Genomic DNA, 18,728 nt, shown 5'->3' with positions numbered 1-18,728 from the left:
GACCGTAGTGTAAGATTGTAGAGTTGAAAATATCTCAGCTTGGACGCTAGCACTATGAAATGCGCGGCTTAGTATTGGAAGTACTTAGATGAGAATTCCGGAGCTTAATTTTGGATGCTTCGCCAGAAAGATCGAAGAGTCTCTATGTCGCGTAAGGATTTACCTACGGCCCTACAACAGTCCGACCCCGGTGTCTCGAGAAGTTAGCATCTCTCGGTATGTCACATTAGTGATATAAACATAATCATCATTCATTACGCGTCAAGCCCCAAAATTATGCCTCCAAGTTGTTCCACCCAAATAAACAAAATGAGCAACTTTTCCGAAACAGTTGATATCTCAGCCACGGCCGACGAGAGTTTTAGAGCTGCGAGCTAGCTCAATACAGAATTCACCCCATTCGCTACCTCCACTGGTCGTCAGCACCTCTTCCGCGATGGCATCCTCTAGCCGCTCGCGGTAGCGCTGGCGGAACTCGTTCTTGACCTTTTCCAGGTGTCGGGGCTCCCAATGAAGCCGAACCAGACGCGAGATCAAGAGCTCCGATCGCTCCTTGCCGGTTCGCGATTCGCGCAGCGCTTGGTGTATGAGAAGAGCATCACGCATAGGCCGGTTGATAGCTCCGTTAAGAATATGTGCAAGTGTCTCACCCTATGAAAATGGATTAGCAGCGTGGTCCTGGAGCGGCGGCGAGAGTAAACCTACCACAAGATTTTGTGATTTTGCCATCATGGCCCGAGCAAAATTGCGCTCGTAGATCTTCTCGTAAGCGCGCAGAACTTCCCGAAGATGACTATCACTTCGACGAACAATGATGTAGATCATCGCTGTCTCACCCCCATGGCGCGAGACTAGAGCGCGGTGTAACTCGTGCACATCTCGTTCAACAAGCTCCGAGTCGAGCGGATCACGTTCGCTCTGTCGAGTCTCTTCAAGTGCAAGCAACACGGCCATCCGGAACTTATCCGCCTTCAATTCGGCTTTCATACACTTTTCCAAGCTGTCCGAATATCGCGAGTCTCGGAAACATTCTTTGATCTCGCTGATCTCAGTATTGGTCCTTCCGAATAAGGACTCGATCAGCAATTCACGCCGAGAAGTGCTTGACTGGTAGTAGCAATTTGCCCAATAGGCCTCGGATTCCCAACGGCCCAGAGCAGTGGCATAGCATACTTTACCAAAAGCACTATTACCAAGGCAAAGCCGAACATGCTTAGCCAAGTTCACCCCCTTCCCGTGTACCTTGACGTGTTTCTTGTACTCCTTCCGCAAGTCCAAGATCTCGTCGCTCGTCAAATGTGGTAGCACCTTGATAAGGGTCTTGTTGTCGACATGTCGAGCATGCGATAGAGCCTGCTGCAGGGCCAGGGCATCGGGACCGGCGTCGTAAAAAGTGACACGTTTTCGACTGCTGCCAGGAGTGATCACCACGAGGGCATTAGGTCCAGTGGACCCATGTCGTTCGTGCCGCACTCGGCTACTCTCCCGTTTCGCACCGTCGGGTTTCAGTTCCTTACGATCTTTCTCATCTCTGCTCTTCTTGCGCTTGTGCTCCCTTTTTCCCTCGTCTGAACTAGTACCCACCAATTCTAAGTCTGAAACGTCGTCATCCAATCGTGACGAAATCACGATAGGCGATGGCATTGGCGAAATACTCTGGTAAGTCCCCTTGTAGGGCTCCTGTAGCGGGCTTGCCGGTCGCTGGGTCGGATCAGGGCCAACTACTGCGAGGTTGTGGGCTGAGGACACGGAATGACTATGGGGTCGGCTGACAGTACGGTTCCCAGGTGCAATCTCGACGTACTGCGGACCGCCTCCTTGACGAGTCGATGAACTTTTGGCAAACTGAGGAGCAGCTGCGTATTTAACACCGCTGTACGGCGGTTCATTGGTTTGTGTGCCACCACTCTTCGGATATTGAGGAGTTGCGGGATGCGTAGGTGGCTTGGCAGCATTATTCCCTGCGCTCTTGGATGAGTATTTCACATTGGGATCAACTTGCGCATACTGAAACGGAGATGGCGCAGCATATGAAGGCTTGACCGCCGCATCGCTCGATGCAGACCGCTGGTGGTTTGAAGGGGCCCCTCCAGCTGTGTATGCACTGGTGGCAGACATTGACGGTGTGCGACCATTCTGCGGTGCGTAAGGATTTTGCGTGCGCTCTGGATCGACATATCTGTACGTTGGCATTGGAGCTGCAGCGGTGGTGGCAGGCATATCAGGCTGTGTAGAGCCGGCTGGAAACGCCCCAGGCATCGCTTGACCGTGTCCCTGCGACAATGGGGTTACAAAGCCCGGTCGCTCACACTCAGGAATCGGTGCCCATTTGGAGGATAGGGTGTGCGAAGCGATAGGATCACCGTAATGCGAAGGATGGGGCTGAACATGAGGGTGCTGAGGTTGCGTGGCATACTTAAATGGGTCAGGTCTTGCGTAGCTAGGATGACTGCCAGGCACCTGCTCCTTGATACCATCTCCCAAGCGCGATGACACACCAGCTCCAGGCACGCCCGGATTCAGCGCACCAGACATCATGGCACCACCATGGCGCGGCGATGCCGCACGATTTGTACCCTTATACCCGTAATAGCTGCGCTCTAGGTCATCGTTGGGAAGGTCACCGTAAGCGAGTGCATCATCCTCCGAGTCTGAATATGAGTTCTCCGAGTAACTATCGTAGCGCGCATCGCGGCGATGAGCGGAAGAAGAGTATCTGCAGTCGCGCTTTGCACCTTTGCTTTCTCCTGAGTCAGATTGGTAGTAGTAATCACGACCGTGCTCGATGCCTAAGTAGTGATCCCGGCTATCAGAGAAGCCATGACGAGAACTTGACCGGTAAAAATTACCTGGGGCAGCGCCTCTGCTCCTAGATCTGGGCCTCAACTTCTCATCCGCATGAGCGGAAGACAAATACTTGGGGTCGAGGGTTGAAGGCTGTTGAGTGTCGCGAGATTTGGAACGATCGCGGATACGGCCGCCTGGGGACTTGGAACGGCCTCGCGACCGTGGGTCGCCCGCCTGGAGTGACATGGATCAAAGAGCTAGGAACCGCTGCGACAGTAGAGCAAGAGTCCCACCGACGCTGGGATGAAGATTAGGAAGCTAGAAAAGCAGACCGAAAACCAACAAAGCGATGTACCACTGGGCGGAGTACGAGCAGAAAAGGACTGAAGGCACAACGATCAGCTGGTGTGGAGCACCGAGAAAATAATGACGGGGAAGGGCTGATATGATGACAGGAACGGAGCAGATCAGAGAGTCAAAAAGGAAGAGAAGAGATTAGGTGAAAGAAGGTAAGACTAGGTGACAATGTTTTTCCCTAGTAATTGGAGGATAAGGCTGGCGAATGCAGCGACTGATCATTGGAAATCGTGTCGAGAGTTCAGCTGAGCAGCTGAAATCAATCAAGTCCGCATGAGTATTGATCGCGGGGCTGCGCTGCCTTGTCGCCCTCTTCTTCCTGCACAACAGTGCAAAGAGACAGCCCTTAGCGACACTCGATTCGAGTTTAACCATTACTACTCCTCAGAAGGACTGGCGCGCTTTCCACATTTATTGCTATCCTTTCGCGCTGTTGAGAACCATGCGGCAGTACTATCTGAAGATCGCAAGATCCGCCCTCCAATTGAGAGAGTCTGCGCTCTTTGGAGCCGCACACCGTCTTCTGCAGCCTTGAGGGCCATCCATGCTGGTCCACCCTGGGCGGTAGTCTAATCCTCTTATGACTTCACGAATAGCAGCAGTTCATTAAACCTTGGGGTCCGGAATCCATCCGCCGCCTGAGCCCCTCAGTGTTTGTCGGGACTAGCGCTTCGTATCGTCGAATGGCGCTCAACTCGATGTTGGTCAGATTCCCGCCATTGGCCCTCGTCAAATTCGACTGAGCCGATCCACAAGTTCAAGGTTGAATAATCTTTTCAAATCCTCATTGTTGTTCGTGATAATGCGATTTATTCACCGCTTCTATCAGGCCATAAAAAAGTAGGTGCTCTACTCACCGTACTACAGAAAACTGATTACAAACAATGGGCTGCGAGCTTACTCTTAGAGATCGAGATCTGACACTTCGCGCCTTGCCAGTGAAACGACAACAGAGGTCATGAACTTCAGCATGCCTTATCCGCCGAGTAGCTTCTAAACATCACATTAAAAAGCATGACACAAACAAGCCGGGGCGTGGGCGTGGGCGCAAGCTACGGGCTATTGAACTAGCATGAAAAGATAACTTCAACATGAATGGGATCAGAAGATCATCAGAGATACAAAGAAGGAATGAAATTGGGTATGGCTTGTGGAGACATCTTCACAGTGAAGAACAAAATGGGGCAAGTTGACCAAGCAGGTAGGTACTGAGCCGAAATAACGCAGCAGCGCTGAGACATCAACGCGTTGGGGTAATATCACATCAAGAATGGGGAGACCTAAAGATAGTATCAAACGTTGAAGAAGTGTATGCGAAATATTCAGCTCGGCGGTTCCTTGGCGACGCTTTTGGGAAGATTGACAGATAGCCTGGGCACAGTGTCTCGGCTAGCCAACTTTGTAAAGTATGGCTCGATGGAAGTACTTCATGGATTGACCTTTCAGATATCTCGGAGCATATACAAAACATGGACAAAATATGCTTGCTTCTGATTGTCAGAATGGTCGAACCAACACGTGTGCTTTCGTTGGGTTTGCCGGGAGCCGAAGGCTGCTGCTATTCAAGTCGTCATCTAGGGAAGATGGTGCATATGGTTGGATTCCGAATAACCAACATATTAGCCAAGTGAAGCAGATGTAAAGAAATGGCAGTAGATAGAGCCCAACAATTTCCGCGAAACGCAAATCATACTAGTAGTGAGTGAAGGTCGAGAGACTGCATTGATTACTGGAAGCGACGGAGATCGGGTCCAGTTCTCCCTCCGTATGTCTTCTTCTGCGCGATTTCTTTGGGGGGAGCAGAAGATGTGGCGATGTTACGGTTCAGGCGGCTAGTTCTCCATCTTTCATACCACACCACACGACTCGCCTCGCGGAGCTCGATGCGCCAGTCATTAAAGACAGCCTCCTTTAATTTCAGGAAATCGCAGTGCTCCGGATTGTACGGGTCAGCAAAGCCCCATGCGAACTTACGACCAATAGGCTCGTCTGCAGACTTCAGCGAGTACAGATCGGGAGACAAAGTTGTGAAAGGTAGAAGCTGAGGAACGGATTGGGAGTCGGGCGTGTCCTGGCTGCGTTCGGAGGGAGCGCGTAGAGGCCTAGGGATTCCCTCGTCTTGCTCTGATTTCTCATCATCATCATCATCATCATCATCATCATCATCATCACTCTCCGAAGATGTGTATTCTTCCTGGTCTTCCAAGGTCAGGATTGCCAAAGGATCGATGTTGGCCTTCTTCAGGCTTTCCCAAACAGCTTTCCTCAGGTATGCCATGTGCGCCGCAGTGATCGTGTCGGCTTTGCTTATGAGTGGGACAACAGTGGTCTTCCCTACCATGGTACGTAGAACTTGAACATCCAATCTCTCATCTAAAATGCCAATGATGGTTGAGTCGGTTGATCTTGGGGTCCCGTGCGCTGCTCTCTCAGCAGCAGCTATATTCTGATCCAAGCGTACCGGATCGAGAATCAGAAAAGTGCAGTGAATGTGAGTGTCTCGAGCATTAGGTGAGCGAATGACCTTCATTTCCTCTCTCAGGGTTTCTTCGAATTTGCTCTCCAGGAAGCCTGTTACTCCACGCAACTGAATATCAACGATGTTCTTCTCCAGCCCTGGTGAGTCCCAAAAAGTGAGCCCCACACGCTCGCCATCGATTTCAGTTTCAAGATAGGAGGGAGAGTAGCCTTCCCCAGCTGCAGATTCATTATCTTGGTCTTCCATGTCGTTGGGCTGCCGGATGGACTGCTTGTTTCGTGGCATTTCCAAAGACTTTCTGAGGAATTTGAGGAACGACGTCTTGCCGGAGTTACTCGCGCCAATGACAAGAACACTAAAGTAGATCAGTACGAGGCCTCGAGTCGGTCGAGATGATGGCAACTTACTTGTACGGAATAGGATCTTTGCGCCGCCGTAGACGGCGCGGGTTGTTGACGGAGCTGACAGCGCTGCTCGCATAGCTATAACGACCACGGTGTGCCATGCTTTCCGCGCGTGCGTATGGATCGCTGCTCTCTGGCTTCACTGGCGTGCTCATTGCACTGCGGGACACGGCCTGCGGTCGGGGCACGGGGGACTGGCTGGGAGGCGCTGCAGTGGTGTCTCGGGGTGATTCGCCACCGAATGTCTCCAGGACTGGAGCCGGCGACAGGTCCGGAAGACGAGGAGCTTGATGGTATAGCATTGAAGCGCGTTGATGATGGGAGTCCTCTTCCGTCGGCATTGGCTTGCCACTTTTGCTCGCCGAAGGTCTCCTTTCACCTAACAGTTCAATTGATTTGGAGCGACGAAGGAAGCCTAAAGATGACGTTCTGCGTTGATCCTTTGTTTCTGCGGCGACAGCGGAAGGCTCAGTCCGAACCGGAGTCCGGGGTGCTGTTGATGTGCTTGCCATCGGATTTTATTCTGGGTAACCTCCGGCTTCTCTTATCACTTGACTGGCTGTAACACGAATCGGGGGACAAAAAGCCAAACAGAAGTGGGGTACTGGGAATGATGCGTGTCTCAGATATAGTCGGGCTTATTTCATTCACTCCAGTGATCCTGAAATTTCTCTGTCGGCTCAAAACAGACTAGGTCCTTGAAGGTTTCAGCTGGTAAATTCACCTGGACGGGCTGTCAGTTGCAGTCAGTTGTTAAGATTCTAGAGAGGTGTTTTCGCATAGTATAATATGAGCTGTACCCCCTGACCCGAAGACTTCTGGTTTCCCACGGGTCTCCCGCCTCTGGATTGTGAAATGACCAACGTACCTGATTCGATGGGTGGCTTCACTTTTCTTCTAATTTCGCTTCAAGTGCACTAACCTCTTCACGCAACGATGGGACAATTGACCGAAGAAGAAAGCCAAGATAATCGACTCCGTGATTAGAAACTGTGTACACAGCCGTTTGGTCCGAGAAGTGAGATGAGAAATCCAGCGACCACGTGATTAGTCCAATCGACTTGCACAAGTCCAGCAGGTGAATCGTCAAATTGAAAGGCCTTGCTACTGCAAGATAACAACAGGCAGTATGGTTGCGGAGACCAGCAAACAACACGTCAATACTGCGATTCGATCCTACCCGGGGACCTCTGGAAGCGATGCCGGCTCACAGCGTCCGACTAAAGCGGCGCATACAATTGGAATGGGACAAGATGAACAGAAAGGAAAAGGAATACAACGGATATGAAGGGTTGGCCCCGAGTCAGAGAAGAGCGTCGCGAAGGCTGCCTGATGGAGCTGAGGATCAATGATGATCGACCAGTGAGATTGGGCAAAGACGACGCGGTACCTGTATTCGGACTGGGCTGATGCTGAACCTTCTGCTTCGCAATACAGAAGCTCAACTGACAGGCTTTGCAGCACGTTTGCCTTTCCCCAAGCCAACTGGATGTGAAGACCTGCCTGAAGTCCCGTCTTGTTTGTGGCAATAGTGTCTAATTGCCTTCCTCTGGTTTGTTTTCCACGCTCTTGCTTCTTCTCCTTCTTGGCTTCTCTTTTTTTTTTGTCTTTTCTCTAGGTACTTTTGAACGTCTACAAAGGCGGGGAGAAGCTCGAGAAGCTTTTAAGCCGGACGAAACTCAGGGGCAAAGCGGTAGGGGAGCTCGATCTCTTCCAGACTCGCCCCCCACCCAGCGAATTGGTCTAAGTTCGATTGGGATTAGTGAACACTTGAGTTGCATTTGACTCCGTACCGACTTGGTCTAGGGCAGGTTGCTAGTCTCTAAACTGTTGGGGTTTTAGTTCGTATGCTGGAGGGGCAAGCCGTTTGATTGATTACAGCTACTGCCTATCGACTCTCTCTTCTCTTCGAGAGTCCGATGTTGTACGGCTGCACTTTTCATACGAGTGGTAAGTTTTCATTACCCGGAATTTGTGTGTATGTCAGGGAAGCGCTGGTTCAAATGGAATGAAGCATCACGCCATGACTTAACTTCAATCGCAACTGGAATGCTGAGAGAAATAAACACAGGACGCGCTAGCTCAGTCGATCAAGCTTGCGATGATTGATTCAGATACGTTCAGCTATATTAATAGCCAATGTTCATGCAGTGAGGACCGATTGAGCCGCAAATTGGAGCCGATATGCTTGCCGGACAATACGCCTCCGATACCATGTATTGATTCTCGATTCCCCGAGGGGCCCAGGGTGGCCCTTCACGTTCGACTGATAATCAGGCGGTGGTCAAAACTCCATAAAGTACTGTACACGTGGATACCGTTCTGGACCTGTCATTCTACGAATCCACACGAGTCTTGTTTGATTATCTCGTGCATCTGGCGTACATTCCTCCTATTGTCAATTCTCGATTCTTCCCTTTCCCCGGATTCTGACCTTTTCCTAATCACCCAATTTCTCCATCAAGACCAGACTTATGTTCCGAAGCGTAAGACGGGAAAAGGGAAAATGGAATTAGATGCTGGGAAGCTCATTCAACCAGCACCTGCCCCATCCAGCCGCCCCTTTTCTTAGTGCGGGGAGGGCACTTTCCGTTCCGAGTTGCCCGTGTCTTACGTGGGCAGAGACGGCGGATATTTTGCTGCTGGTCCTGACTAATGATATTAGCAGATTCACTTCGTTGTCTGCTTTTTGCTTTTATTGGTAGGGATATTGCACTCGAGAAACAGAACTATTTGACTCAGTAGCATCGGTCATGCTAGGAAGAACTCACGCAATTCTCGCTTTCCTGCCCACATCCAGGGAAGCCCCTGAGTCATGCCTTGGGACCAAAACATACTCAATGCGACCGGGCAAGTGCAGCACAGGGACGGAGCCGACTGCACCCATATATTCAGCTTATTGAAATTTTAGGTTTGTGAGTAGCAGAGCTATTGTTTGAGAATCCTAGAGCTCAAATAGCATATTGATTGAATCACACCCTCCCTGGTGACATGCCTGATCACAAAATTTCTCCCCATACCGGCCATCGAATTTTCCAGCCCTCGGCATGGAGAGCGAGACAGTCTCAGGCTCCACATGTCCTCCCTTCAAAGTCCAGCGTCAGATTCTAAGTACTCAGAGGTCATCATCACTCCTACCATACTGCATTGAGATAAAATCTGGTTTCCATAAAAAGACAGTCATCTTTCGCTGGTGATCTCAGGTTTGCTCCAAATTCGAAACGGAAGAATCGTGCATGGACTTCTCGGGCATACTTTGGATCGAACGAGGTGTTTGAACCTGGAGCCATTCGGGCCACCGGTATATTTTGCTTGTCCGAAGAGCTCCGGTCCGCCCGGCAACGCATCGTTCCCCCATTTACCATTGTATTCGAGCCAGTTAACTGGAAAGCTAGCATCATAAGGCTGGAACTTCTGGCTCGTGGCATCGTAACTATATGCATACGCGTTTCGAGCAGGGTCCCACAATAAACCCCGATCTGTGTAGTCAACTATCAACCCTGTGGGAAGATTGAAATTGGGGATAGTATGATCATGAGAACTGGTGAAGAATGCTATGAGCTTGTAAATCGAGGCACAACAAGAGTCATACTCAGCAATTGCATATACAGCATGTGTCCCATTTGCAGAATATGCGATGGGCCTCTTTCCCTTTTTCTCTGTTGCGTCGTAGGTGAAGGCCTGTCCGCCAGCGTGTTGGCTATATCAGAGCGATTTGGGAACTCCTTGCTCGAAGCCAACCATGTTGTGTTCCCTATCGCGCTTTAGTCCACAATTCATCATGACTATAGGCATCTTACCAGTCCCCGACATGGTTGCCGAGTTGCATACCCAGTACCGTGTTGCCTTGCTTGTACCTAAGATCTTGTTGAGCATCCGCGAAGCGTACCTCCCTCGGCCTAATCTGCTTAACTCACGCGAAAAAGTAAAAGTAGAAGGCATCCAATGTTCCAAATACTGGTCGCGAACGACGATATTCGATGACACAGCACCTTCAGTCACGCCATTGACACTTGGCTCCACGCCATAAAACCAATGTGGCTGTGGGTTTGCATCAATCCCTTCTTTGGATGTAAGATACACACTGGTATTGCCCATACTGTTGAGGCTTGCGAGGTCGTCCAGAGTTAACGGCGATTGTGATCCAGGGATAGACGTCCAATTGACCATTGGGATGGTGTGCATTAGCTGTTATCCAATGTCGGATGGCCTGTATACATCTTGGCTATGTAACCAGACAAGCGGTGCTATGAAATGATCAGATCGAGTGCATCTCCTTCATGTACAACTCACCATATTCTATCACGCATGTCAGAATAGCGGTCGCGGCGAGACCGATGGTTGAAGCGCCCGATAAGCTGCTCTCTGCGGCGAGTGGTGGTAAATGGTATAGAAGTTCCCACATGCTGGCGTGCGGCAACGGAATCATAAGACTTAGAGGGCAATCAAGTCTATTAAAAGGTTTCTTTCTCGACCCTCCGCAACCGTAGCAAAGTAATGCGATCTTCTCATCACTAAACGCTTACGATAAACTTGCAACATTAAGAACATATCTTGTCCTGTCATATGGGGTCGCATATCGATGGCCGACCTTCTGACATGGTTGAGTGTGCGATGTTCATTTACACCCATCGTTCAATCTCACAATCCACACATAGCCAGGAGCTACGGCAGCTGATGGGATGTCATAATCAAATCATTGCTTTTTCTCCAGCTCCGAATCAAGCGCTCAGGGTCAGGGTTAGACTATGTCTGTCTTGCTTCGTCGTTGAACTGTTTATGCCGTAACTTACCCGTTCAGGTTCCCTAGTCGCAGGAAGACCGGGCTTTGGCATATCATGCATAGTCAACAAGGAAATGGACCTTGCTACTTACAAGTAAGCTTGGTGTAGGGCGCATTTGGCCAATCAAACTTGAATTTAAACAGTGAGTGGGCGATCTTCAAGGTCACACCCTGCTGCCCTTGAGAAGGTGGGACCCCGTGAGACTTGCTGTGACCTGTAGTAAGACGGCTTACCCTTGGTATGCCAGCTCTGGTGTTTCAGGGAAGACACCATCCTCAAGTTTTCCTACCTCGCCAGCACAAACTTATGCAGATGACCTATATTCTGGGTACTAGCACATTATCAAGTGACCTCACACGGGTAGTCATTAAACAATTCCACGAACTGTTAAGCCCAAATCTTCTGTTTTATTCGTTACTATATGATCTGAAATCAAGATTTCGTTTCGTAATCACACTCTGAACCTCCCGGGCTATGCTATGCGCAGTGCATTGTATCGAAAATAAACTATCACTCAAAGCTCCTGCTACTATTAAAAGTTCCTCATTCACCTTTCAACTCCTCTCTCTTCTCCTTCTCTTTGAGTAACTTGAATAATTGTAAGTCCAGAGGAATTCGCTCGCCTAACCAAGTAGCACGCTGTGTATGGTTCCGCTCTTCCTCTGCCTCCACGGTATTCGGATGAATTAGCGCGCTCAGTGGTCCTCGATTTATGATGAGCCAGGGAACGAATGCCCCAAATTGTGCTGGAGTGAACAGGTTGACCTCGAACATGGCCACGGGATGCGGTCCTATGGGTCGATCGAAGAAAGTGTAGATTCGGAGTTCGGGAACTGTACGAGCATGATCAGCTCTATCCCCAAGGTATATACTCTGTGGGTTAAGGCCACACCACGGAATTGGTTCTATGTGGCCGTATGCAATCACAAAGCTGGTGTGGACGAGCTTACATTCACGTCGGATTCTCTCCCAGAGTGCTCTGGCAAAAAAGACTTGGTCGGGATTATTCTGGGCAAGACACGAGTGAGTTCTCGAGAATCGTATACCATTGTGCTGGGTTTTATGGTGTAGGTCGTACTTGGAAATGATAGATATGTATATCGAATCCTCCGCGGCGGCCTTTGGTAAGAGGGTCGGGAAACTCCTCGTATGCTTTGCTCAGGATTCCATGTTGAGGGTTCTTAAAAGACTTTCCGTCCTCGTTTCGCTCCCTTCAGAGATAATTCCTCAGCACTTAAAATTCGGAGATGACTGTTCGAACCCCGATCTGTAGGAATAAAGGCACTTACTCCGGGAGCGGCTCCAAATTCTCGTACCCCTCGAGGGGGAAAGAGTATGTAAAGGCAAACTGATCCGTCATATGGGAACCTGGATAACGCTGCTGAATGATACTGCTAGAATTCACTCGGCGATAGTCTCAGCTGATTATTTTCGGGGAATGGTGCCAATTGATATAGGCCAAGTAAACTCAGTGTAGGAAGCGGACAAATCGGGTGTGAATTTCCAACGAGTATGTACGGACACCGTGTATCTATCAGATGATGATGATATCTATTCTTCATGTCTCTACAAGCGTCTCACTAGAGCTAGAACTTATTACCAATCAGGCGATCTTTGTGAATATTGTTCGACCACTATGGAAGCGCTGCGATGAGGCAATTAGTGACCGATTTTGCAAAGCTCTTGCGACAATTCCGCACTGATGACCAAGGTGCGGAACTGAAGTGGGTTTGCGTCTTGGCAATCAGTTACATCGATCGAGACAAGCCGACATGACAACCTTCTTTGCTCTACTTGCAGCTTACAAATATGCTCTTGGCTGAACTCTCATGAACAAATTTCACTTAGATTGCCGTCTGCCGCGGCGTTCTCTTTCTTACCGACAGTTCGCAGATCCTTTCTAACCTTCTCTGCAGCGCAGTGCTAGTACGAGCAGCTGTATATATTCATATCATAGCTAAGGACATCGGTTAAGCGGGTGGAGCGGGCACCTCTTTACCTTAGTAGTTTTTACTATATGAACTACTTCCTGTGACGCTGATGTAATGCTACAATTGGAATCAGGAATGGAATTTTCTGTCCTACTTGTGATTATACATGTGAGGTTTCACATGATTTATTCTATGATCGAGAATAAGAACTACTCGGTACTAGAATATGGCCATAAGAGTAATGCTATGACACCGTGCTAATCCCACGACCATCTTCTGTCAGGCTAGAGGCTACCTACCAGGATGCTTTCACATCAATATGTCCGTCTTCATCCACATATTTACCTCGGTCCCACTCCCGACCTTCACCTTTCTTGGACCATTTGACATTTTCCAGTCTACCTTCGGAATCAGCTTCAGGCTTGGAGGCAGTATTGCTTTTCCAACGCTCCACGAAGTCCGTACCGAAGCCAGCTTCTCGGAGCCTCTCTTCGCCTTTCTGCTTCCAACGAGCACGGTCCCGAATAGCTTCCAAGGCGTAATCCCAGTCATCATCACCAGTCATAAGGCCGGAAACGTGCCTACGAGAGGGTCGGTTACCGGACTGTAGGTCATCCTCTTCTGGCTGCACGTCTGTAGCAGGGTCATAGTCGGGTGCGAAATGAGCATCAATGTTGCTCATATTAGGTTTATAAGCACCTCGACCACGTGAACGGATCGGTGCAGATTCATTTGAGCCATCCTCTTTTGGTGGTAGTGGTCCAACAAGGTCCTCTAGCGGATCTGACTCGCTCTCTGATAGCTGACCTCGATTAGTTGATGGAAGACGTATTAATGGGTCCTCGCGCGACGATGGGTGCTTCTTGGGGCTATGACGTTCATGGTCTCTGCGGTGACTCCCCCTCTCCCTGTCTGTAAGTCTGCGCTTGTCCGACCTTTCGACGGATCGAGATCGAGAGCGTGGCTGTGATTCATCACGCGTACGGTAGTGCCGGCGGTAACTTCTCGAGCTTGTTTTTCGACCATTCCGTGGAGATCGACTTCTGGATTGTGAAGATGACCAATATCGTCGACTTCTACTCGACTCGTAGTGCCGGCTATATTCAGTGTCATCATCCTTGTGTCTCCTGCGATTGCTGCGCAAGTGATCTCGTTCTGTGGACCTCGACCGACTCCTATGTCTCCTCCGATAAGAGCTGTGTCTTTGGTCGCGCTCTTTCCTGGTTTCCGTCGAGTGTCGATCTTTTGAAGAATAATCACGCCGACGACGATTCCCTTGGCTTGAATCGTGAGATGAAGTAGATGCTTGATTTCTCAGTTGCCGCATGCGCTCCCTCGCCTCTCTCTCTTCCTTCCGTTTCAAAGCCGCATTATGGCTGTCTGTCTCCTTGATAATATTTCGAAGAAACCGGGTGTTTGGTCTTGGGGCGGCGCCTGTAGGTCTTGCAGGCCTGTATGTCAGCCCCTGCTTGTTTGACCACTGAGAACGATGCGCGAGACTTTTGTCACTCACCTTCTTGGCATATACGCCTCCAAGCCTTGTGCGGAGTATTTTAAGGAGCTATCACACGCCTCGCGTGCGAGGACTTGTGCGACATAGTCATCGTCGTCGAGCGCACCGAGTGATTTCGCTGGGTTGGAAGACATAATATCAAACAGTGTCACCAGTGGGGAACGCAGCAGATTTGACGAGCGGGGCAAATTGCATTATCTTTGGAAGCGGGGCTGATATAATATAAATTTAGCGAAAAGTAAAACAAATTCAGGTTGCATTCAGCGACAACCAATGATGAGGTCAATTGAGTCCATTGACTATCCTGTGAAAAACGATGAAGCAGACAATTGCAGCCTGGAAGCTACGAACGGCAACAACTGGTCGGCATTGCAGTGGCGGGGGCGTCACCGCCCAGCCCCGATAAGACAGTGAGTGGGTCCCGAGTCAACAATTCTGTTTACCTCCGCATATTCTGCCGACGCGCAACAGCAGAGACCGGAGAATCATCGAGTAAGCTCTCGTACGACACAACTTTCATAGAACTGACCACTAGGTCCGAAGAACATTCTCGCCTGCTACTATTGAAGCTGTCATAAAGTCGAATCTGCGACGGGAGAAATGTCCGACCTGAACCCCGCAGAAGTGCGGAAGCAACTCCAACAACTGGAACAAGACAACGGCGGCTTAAAGACGCAACTGAATATAATACGAATCAGCGAACCGATCTTTTCTCCGGCTGCTGAGAATCAGAACGCAACCCCTTCGAAGCGCCACTCGGACGTTTCTTCCGTCGACAACCCGACCCCTGCTTCATTGGAGGCAGATTTGAGCCATTACAAAGTGCGAGCCCATTAAGAGCCCTACCACGAGCCCAACAGGCTGGAACGGAATATTTATATGCTGACACTTTGCCCGAAGGAATTATTCTCAAAGCTACGGTTCTCTTACGTGGAGCAGGTCACAAAGGAGAAATTCCTTCGCGCAATCGTGGGCGATCCTCCTCTGGTGGTTGGTCACAATGAAAACGTTGAACTGGAGACGCAATTAGCCGAAGTGAAAGCAGAACTTCGCGCACGGAAAGAGGAGGTCCGGGCTATGACCGAAGCAATGGAGAAGACGGGCAGGGACTTGGCACACCGTGAGTGTTCAAACGGCCGCATTGATTGTTGCCAGCCTGCCTTGCGATATGAAGCAGCTAACACGATTTTGGGCCGTGCAGGATACAAAAACGTGCAACTACAGTTGACTCAGCTTTCAATGCTGCCAGAATCCATCGAAAATCTCGAGTCAACCATCGAAGAATTACGCGCCAAACAATTAACTAATGCCGATGCATCATCGTCACAAAACTTACCCCTACCGGCCACGCTGAGCGTTTTATCCGAACGAGAAGCCGAGCTTGCGGCGCTTGATCGACAACTTGCAGCCGTCCAGAATGTCTTGCCCCGCAAGGCTAGAGAAGCCGAGGCGGTGGAGCGCGAATTAAGTGTTCTAGAACGGCGGAAGACAGACGCCATAGCACAGGCACAGGAAATCCAGAGGAAGAAGGAAGAGGGAGAGAGCGATGGGCTTGAGGAAATGGGAAGATGGTACAGAAGCGCAGAAGAGACGCTGGAGAAATTGGTTGGGGTGGAAGGATAAGATGTGTTTGAGATGAGTGATGCCTACGGATTGGCGGACACGGCATTCGTCCATACACTTTTATACATGATTAAGAATGCTAAGTCCACGACCACTCGCAATTACATAGGAAAGATAGTCGGGCCTCAGAAGTGAGCCGTAGGTGATTTGTTCATTCATGGTATTGCAAGACCGTACGACGTTAAACGCAATGCTGCAGCCATAAAGGAGCCCCGCAGTTTTAATTTCGCTAACGAAACCCGTCCGTACTCCAGTTTTTAATCGCTTACTCCTCCTCTTCCTCCTCCTCACCGGCACCGCCGGCAGCAGCAGCGGCCTTCTTGCGCTGGACACGGCCAGGGCGGCCACCACCGTAGGGGGAGGTGAGAGCGAAGTCAATGTGCTTCTGGGAGTCAAGGCGGACCATGAAAGAGGGCACGTTGACGATCTGCTTGCCAACACTATTGATGAGGGTTAGCGCAGGTCGAGGTTCAAGATAGAAGAGGAGACGCATACCGGATGTGGCGCTGCTTGATCAGGACACGGGCGTGGTGGATGGACTTGGCCAGGCCAAGCTTGTAGACGCAGGTCTGAAGACGACGCTCCAAGAAGTCCTCAACGCGGAGGGCCAGAACGTAATCGAGCTTCATGCGGGACTCATCGAGGACACCAATGCGGACCAGACGACGAATCAAAGCGTTACCTTCGAAAAGACGCTTGGGGTCCTTCTCGTCGAGGGTGAGGAGCTCACTATGTCAAGGTTAGCGTTTGGGTCGAGTTTGCGTCGCGCGGTCGCATTCGGAAAGGTGAAGTTCGAGCTAGGGGTCGCATACCGAGCAGCACGACGGATCTTGGACAGGGTGAGCTGGACACGCCACACCTCACGCTTGTTGCGCAGGCCGTACTCGCCGACAACCTTCAGTTCCGAGTCACTATAGCATAATTAGACACAGGAACACACGACATAAACAGAAGCACGCTTCTGATCAGTGGCCGGAGAGTACTAACAGACGAGCCGACTCGAAAGCTATACTGATATTAGCACATGACCAACTTCCAGATATCTGAGGATTTTTTTAATCCCAGCTGATAAGGCTACTTACGACGACGAGGGACCTTGTAGGTCTTGGAGTAAACGCGGCTACATCGCAGCAATTCGAGTTAGAAAATGCCATATCTCGACTCTTGGTCGGAGATCGTATACTCACGGGACGGGGGCCATGACTGCTGATTGCGCGTTGTCGCGATATTGTCGTACTACCGAACTTCACGATGAGCGCAGACGTTCGGAAGATGAAGATGCGTTTTGGAGATGGAGACTAAGCGAGCGAAGGTGGAGCCATATCCGGACTAGTGCAAGGGCTAGCCCTCGACGGCGGAGAACGGGCACACTACCTACCCGAAGAAGTCTACACCATCGCGACGGGCGGCAGAGTGAGGCACTTTTTCGACGTCGACAAGTTCTCAACACCAGCACCACCAACACCGCCGACATGGGTCACTCGCACGGTTTGAGAGCCGGTACTCGGGTATGTCGATATTTCCAGGATTCGTGCAGCACCATTTTTCGCTGGTCGGAGCGCACGCGCTGACCGAGTTTCCAGTATGCCTTCAGCCGCAACTTCAAGGAGAAGGGTCAGATTCGCCTGTCGACTTACCTGAAGACCTACCGGTACGCCCGTCCTTTTTTTTCCGCCGAAAACACCGATATATATGTGATTTGCAGGATCTGATAGTTGCGATATAGGGTTGGTGACATCGTCGATGTCAAGGTTAACGGTGCCGTTCAGAAGGGGTCAGTACTAGTTCCGCTCCGCCCGCTACAATCTTGAGAAGTCCGACATCAACGACTTTCACTCGATTCTCTTCCGCCACTGTTATCGAATGGTTTGCTGAGATCTGGAATAGTATGCCCTACAAGGTCTACAACGGAAAGACCGGTGTTGTCTACAACGTGACCAAGTCCTCCGTCGGTGTCCTCCTCTACAAGGTCGTCGGTAACCGCTACATGGAGAAGCGCATCAACGTCCGCATCGAGCACGTCAAGCACTCCCGCTCCCGTGAGGACTTCATCAAGCGTGTCAAGCTTAACGCCGAGAAGAAGCGCCAGGCCAAGGAGCAGGGTGTCCACCTCCACCTTAAGCGCCAGCCCGTCGGCCCCCGCGAGGCTCACACCGTTGAGGGTTCCGCTCCCGAGACTATCACCCCCATCCCCTACGACACTCACATTTAAACGGATGATATCTGGTCGTTTGCGGTTGTTTGGTGTTTCTGGGTTTTACATCTGGGGGCAACCTTTGCATTGAGATGAAGCTAAGCAAGGTTCCCGGGTGTACTAGCACACCTTGATCTTGTGCATAGATTCCCCTGAATGAAAGAAAAACAAAATTTTCATTTCCTTGTTCAAAGCTCCCATCGAAACCTCCGCCTTGTTATCGAATTGCTCTGGTTTATTTTGGACGTTTACGAGGACCGCTGGCGGTCGCCCACCATTCAACTAGCCAAGATGATTCGATACTTCCATCCCGGCTCTGATCTCTATCGGCTTTCCCGTCCACTCGGAGCTAGATATATCCCGTGTTATGCCGTCGGGAATGCCGATCACGATGCTTTTTGACGGTCCTCCAAGCGCCACATGCTCTGACTTAATGCATGCGCACGTCTCAGAAGGATCGCCCCATTCGAGCCATGTTTTACCGTCTGAGCTACATTCATATTTTTGTAGACCCATTGTAAAATCGCCGCAATCCCGGTCCATGTAGCCGCTGTATGGTCCGATCGCGCCCATCTCTTCCCATGACCATAGCTCCCCTTGCATCGGTGATATCACTTTGGCGCGCCTTTTACAGGTGCCTCATAAGCACACAACAA

The 18,728-nt window shown here is 50.4% G+C and overlaps 7 protein-coding genes across 7 annotated transcripts; 2 read left to right on the top strand and 5 right to left on the bottom strand.

The window, feature by feature from the left end:
- Positions 1 to 339: 339 nt before the first annotated feature.
- Positions 340 to 6,539, bottom strand: anxc4 (annexin ANXC4; the record flags this gene model as incomplete). Its single annotated transcript, XM_025697685.1, has 6 exons — positions 340 to 651; positions 706 to 2,382; positions 2,461 to 3,021; positions 4,661 to 4,667; positions 4,875 to 5,978; positions 6,031 to 6,539. The coding sequence occupies 6 exons, from the start codon at positions 6,537 to 6,539 to the stop codon at positions 340 to 342; spliced, it is 4,170 nt and encodes a 1,389-aa protein (XP_025551319.1).
- Positions 6,540 to 8,794: 2,255 nt separating this feature from the next.
- Positions 8,795 to 10,432, bottom strand: BO97DRAFT_470394 (uncharacterized protein; the record flags this gene model as incomplete). The annotated part of the gene is made up of 9 exons (XM_025699939.1): positions 8,795 to 8,813; positions 9,251 to 9,568; positions 9,620 to 9,708; positions 9,751 to 9,781; positions 9,828 to 9,884; positions 9,945 to 9,984; positions 10,020 to 10,215; positions 10,246 to 10,274; positions 10,321 to 10,432. The coding sequence occupies 9 exons, from the start codon at positions 10,430 to 10,432 to the stop codon at positions 8,795 to 8,797; spliced, it is 891 nt and encodes a 296-aa protein (XP_025551318.1).
- Positions 10,433 to 11,269: 837 nt separating this feature from the next.
- On the bottom strand, positions 11,270 to 12,339 carry BO97DRAFT_390380 (uncharacterized protein). Its single transcript, XM_025693765.1, has 4 exons — positions 12,101 to 12,339; positions 11,890 to 12,022; positions 11,762 to 11,819; positions 11,270 to 11,644 (listed from the first exon to the last, which is right to left on the bottom strand). The coding sequence occupies exons 1-4, from the start codon at positions 12,169 to 12,171 to the stop codon at positions 11,355 to 11,357; spliced, it is 552 nt and encodes a 183-aa protein (XP_025551317.1). The 5' UTR covers positions 12,172 to 12,339; the 3' UTR covers positions 11,270 to 11,354.
- Positions 12,340 to 12,915: 576 nt separating this feature from the next.
- Positions 12,916 to 14,561, bottom strand: BO97DRAFT_368783 (uncharacterized protein). The gene is made up of 2 exons (XM_025692713.1): positions 14,256 to 14,561; positions 12,916 to 14,184 (listed from the first exon to the last, which is right to left on the bottom strand). Exons 1-2 carry the CDS (start codon positions 14,387 to 14,389, stop codon positions 13,038 to 13,040), a joined length of 1,281 nt encoding a protein of 426 aa, XP_025551316.1. The 5' UTR covers positions 14,390 to 14,561; the 3' UTR covers positions 12,916 to 13,037.
- A 147-nt stretch (positions 14,562 to 14,708) lies between these two features.
- BO97DRAFT_390374 (uncharacterized protein) lies at positions 14,709 to 16,001 on the top strand. The gene is made up of 3 exons (XM_025693764.1): positions 14,709 to 15,077; positions 15,156 to 15,375; positions 15,457 to 16,001. Exons 1-3 carry the CDS (start codon positions 14,856 to 14,858, stop codon positions 15,876 to 15,878), a joined length of 864 nt encoding a protein of 287 aa, XP_025551315.1. The 5' UTR covers positions 14,709 to 14,855; the 3' UTR covers positions 15,879 to 16,001.
- BO97DRAFT_368775 (40S ribosomal protein uS4) lies at positions 15,998 to 17,095 on the bottom strand. The gene is made up of 6 exons (XM_025692712.1): positions 17,066 to 17,095; positions 16,961 to 16,998; positions 16,866 to 16,884; positions 16,691 to 16,789; positions 16,374 to 16,607; positions 15,998 to 16,318 (listed from the first exon to the last, which is right to left on the bottom strand). The coding sequence occupies exons 1-6, from the start codon at positions 17,077 to 17,079 to the stop codon at positions 16,144 to 16,146; spliced, it is 579 nt and encodes a 192-aa protein (XP_025551314.1). The 5' UTR covers positions 17,080 to 17,095; the 3' UTR covers positions 15,998 to 16,143.
- Positions 17,096 to 17,277: 182 nt separating this feature from the next.
- BO97DRAFT_405522 (60S ribosomal protein eL21) lies at positions 17,278 to 18,265 on the top strand. Its single transcript, XM_025695207.1, has 4 exons — positions 17,278 to 17,386; positions 17,462 to 17,529; positions 17,605 to 17,652; positions 17,766 to 18,265. Exons 1-4 carry the CDS (start codon positions 17,351 to 17,353, stop codon positions 18,088 to 18,090), a joined length of 477 nt encoding a protein of 158 aa, XP_025551313.1. The 5' UTR covers positions 17,278 to 17,350; the 3' UTR covers positions 18,091 to 18,265.
- Positions 18,266 to 18,728: the final 463 nt, after the last annotated feature.

The sequence above is a fragment of the Aspergillus homomorphus genome (assembly GCF_003184865.1).
Source record: "Aspergillus homomorphus CBS 101889 unplaced genomic scaffold BO97scaffold_18, whole genome shotgun sequence".
NCBI lineage: Eukaryota > Fungi > Ascomycota > Eurotiomycetes > Eurotiales > Aspergillaceae > Aspergillus > Aspergillus homomorphus.
The sequence above is the reverse complement of the archived record's forward strand: the minus strand, read 5'-3'. Positions and strand labels throughout refer to the sequence as shown.

Excerpts from the sequence above, each read along its gene's own strand:
- BO97DRAFT_368775 (XM_025692712.1), bottom strand. Across the intron at positions 16,608-16,690 it reads AAGATCCGTCGTGCTGCTCG|TGAGCTCCTCACCCTCGACG; the intron begins GTATGCGACCCC and ends ACCTTGACATAG. Across the intron at positions 16,319-16,373 it reads ATCAAGCAGCGCCACATCCG|TGTTGGCAAGCAGATCGTCA; the intron begins GTATGCGTCTCC and ends CCTCATCAATAG.
- BO97DRAFT_390380 (XM_025693765.1), bottom strand. The coding sequence starts at position 12,171 with ATGACGGATCAGTTTGCCTTTACATACTCTTTCCCCCTCGAGGGGTAC. Across the intron at positions 11,820-11,889 it reads TACATATCTATCATTTCCAA|AATAATCCCGACCAAGTCTT; the intron begins GTACGACCTACA and ends TGTCTTGCCCAG. Across the intron at positions 11,645-11,761 it reads GGAGAGAATCCGACGTGAAT|TTCCCGAACTCCGAATCTAC; the intron begins GTAAGCTCGTCC and ends ATGCTCGTACAG.
- BO97DRAFT_368783 (XM_025692713.1), bottom strand. The coding sequence starts at position 14,389 with ATGTCTTCCAACCCAGCGAAATCACTCGGTGCGCTCGACGACGATGAC. Across the intron at positions 14,185-14,255 it reads GAGGCGTATATGCCAAGAAG|ACCTACAGGCGCCGCCCCAA; the intron begins GTGAGTGACAAA and ends CAGGCCTGCAAG.
- BO97DRAFT_390374 (XM_025693764.1), top strand. The coding sequence starts at position 14,856 with ATGTCCGACCTGAACCCCGCAGAAGTGCGGAAGCAACTCCAACAACTG. Across the intron at positions 15,078-15,155 it reads CAGATTTGAGCCATTACAAA|GAATTATTCTCAAAGCTACG; the intron begins GTGCGAGCCCAT and ends CTTTGCCCGAAG. Across the intron at positions 15,376-15,456 it reads GGGCAGGGACTTGGCACACC|GATACAAAAACGTGCAACTA; the intron begins GTGAGTGTTCAA and ends TGGGCCGTGCAG.
- BO97DRAFT_405522 (XM_025695207.1), top strand. The coding sequence starts at position 17,351 with ATGGGTCACTCGCACGGTTTGAGAGCCGGTACTCGG. Across the intron at positions 17,387-17,461 it reads GTTTGAGAGCCGGTACTCGG|TATGCCTTCAGCCGCAACTT; the intron begins GTATGTCGATAT and ends CCGAGTTTCCAG. Across the intron at positions 17,653-17,765 it reads AACGGTGCCGTTCAGAAGGG|TATGCCCTACAAGGTCTACA; the intron begins GTCAGTACTAGT and ends GATCTGGAATAG.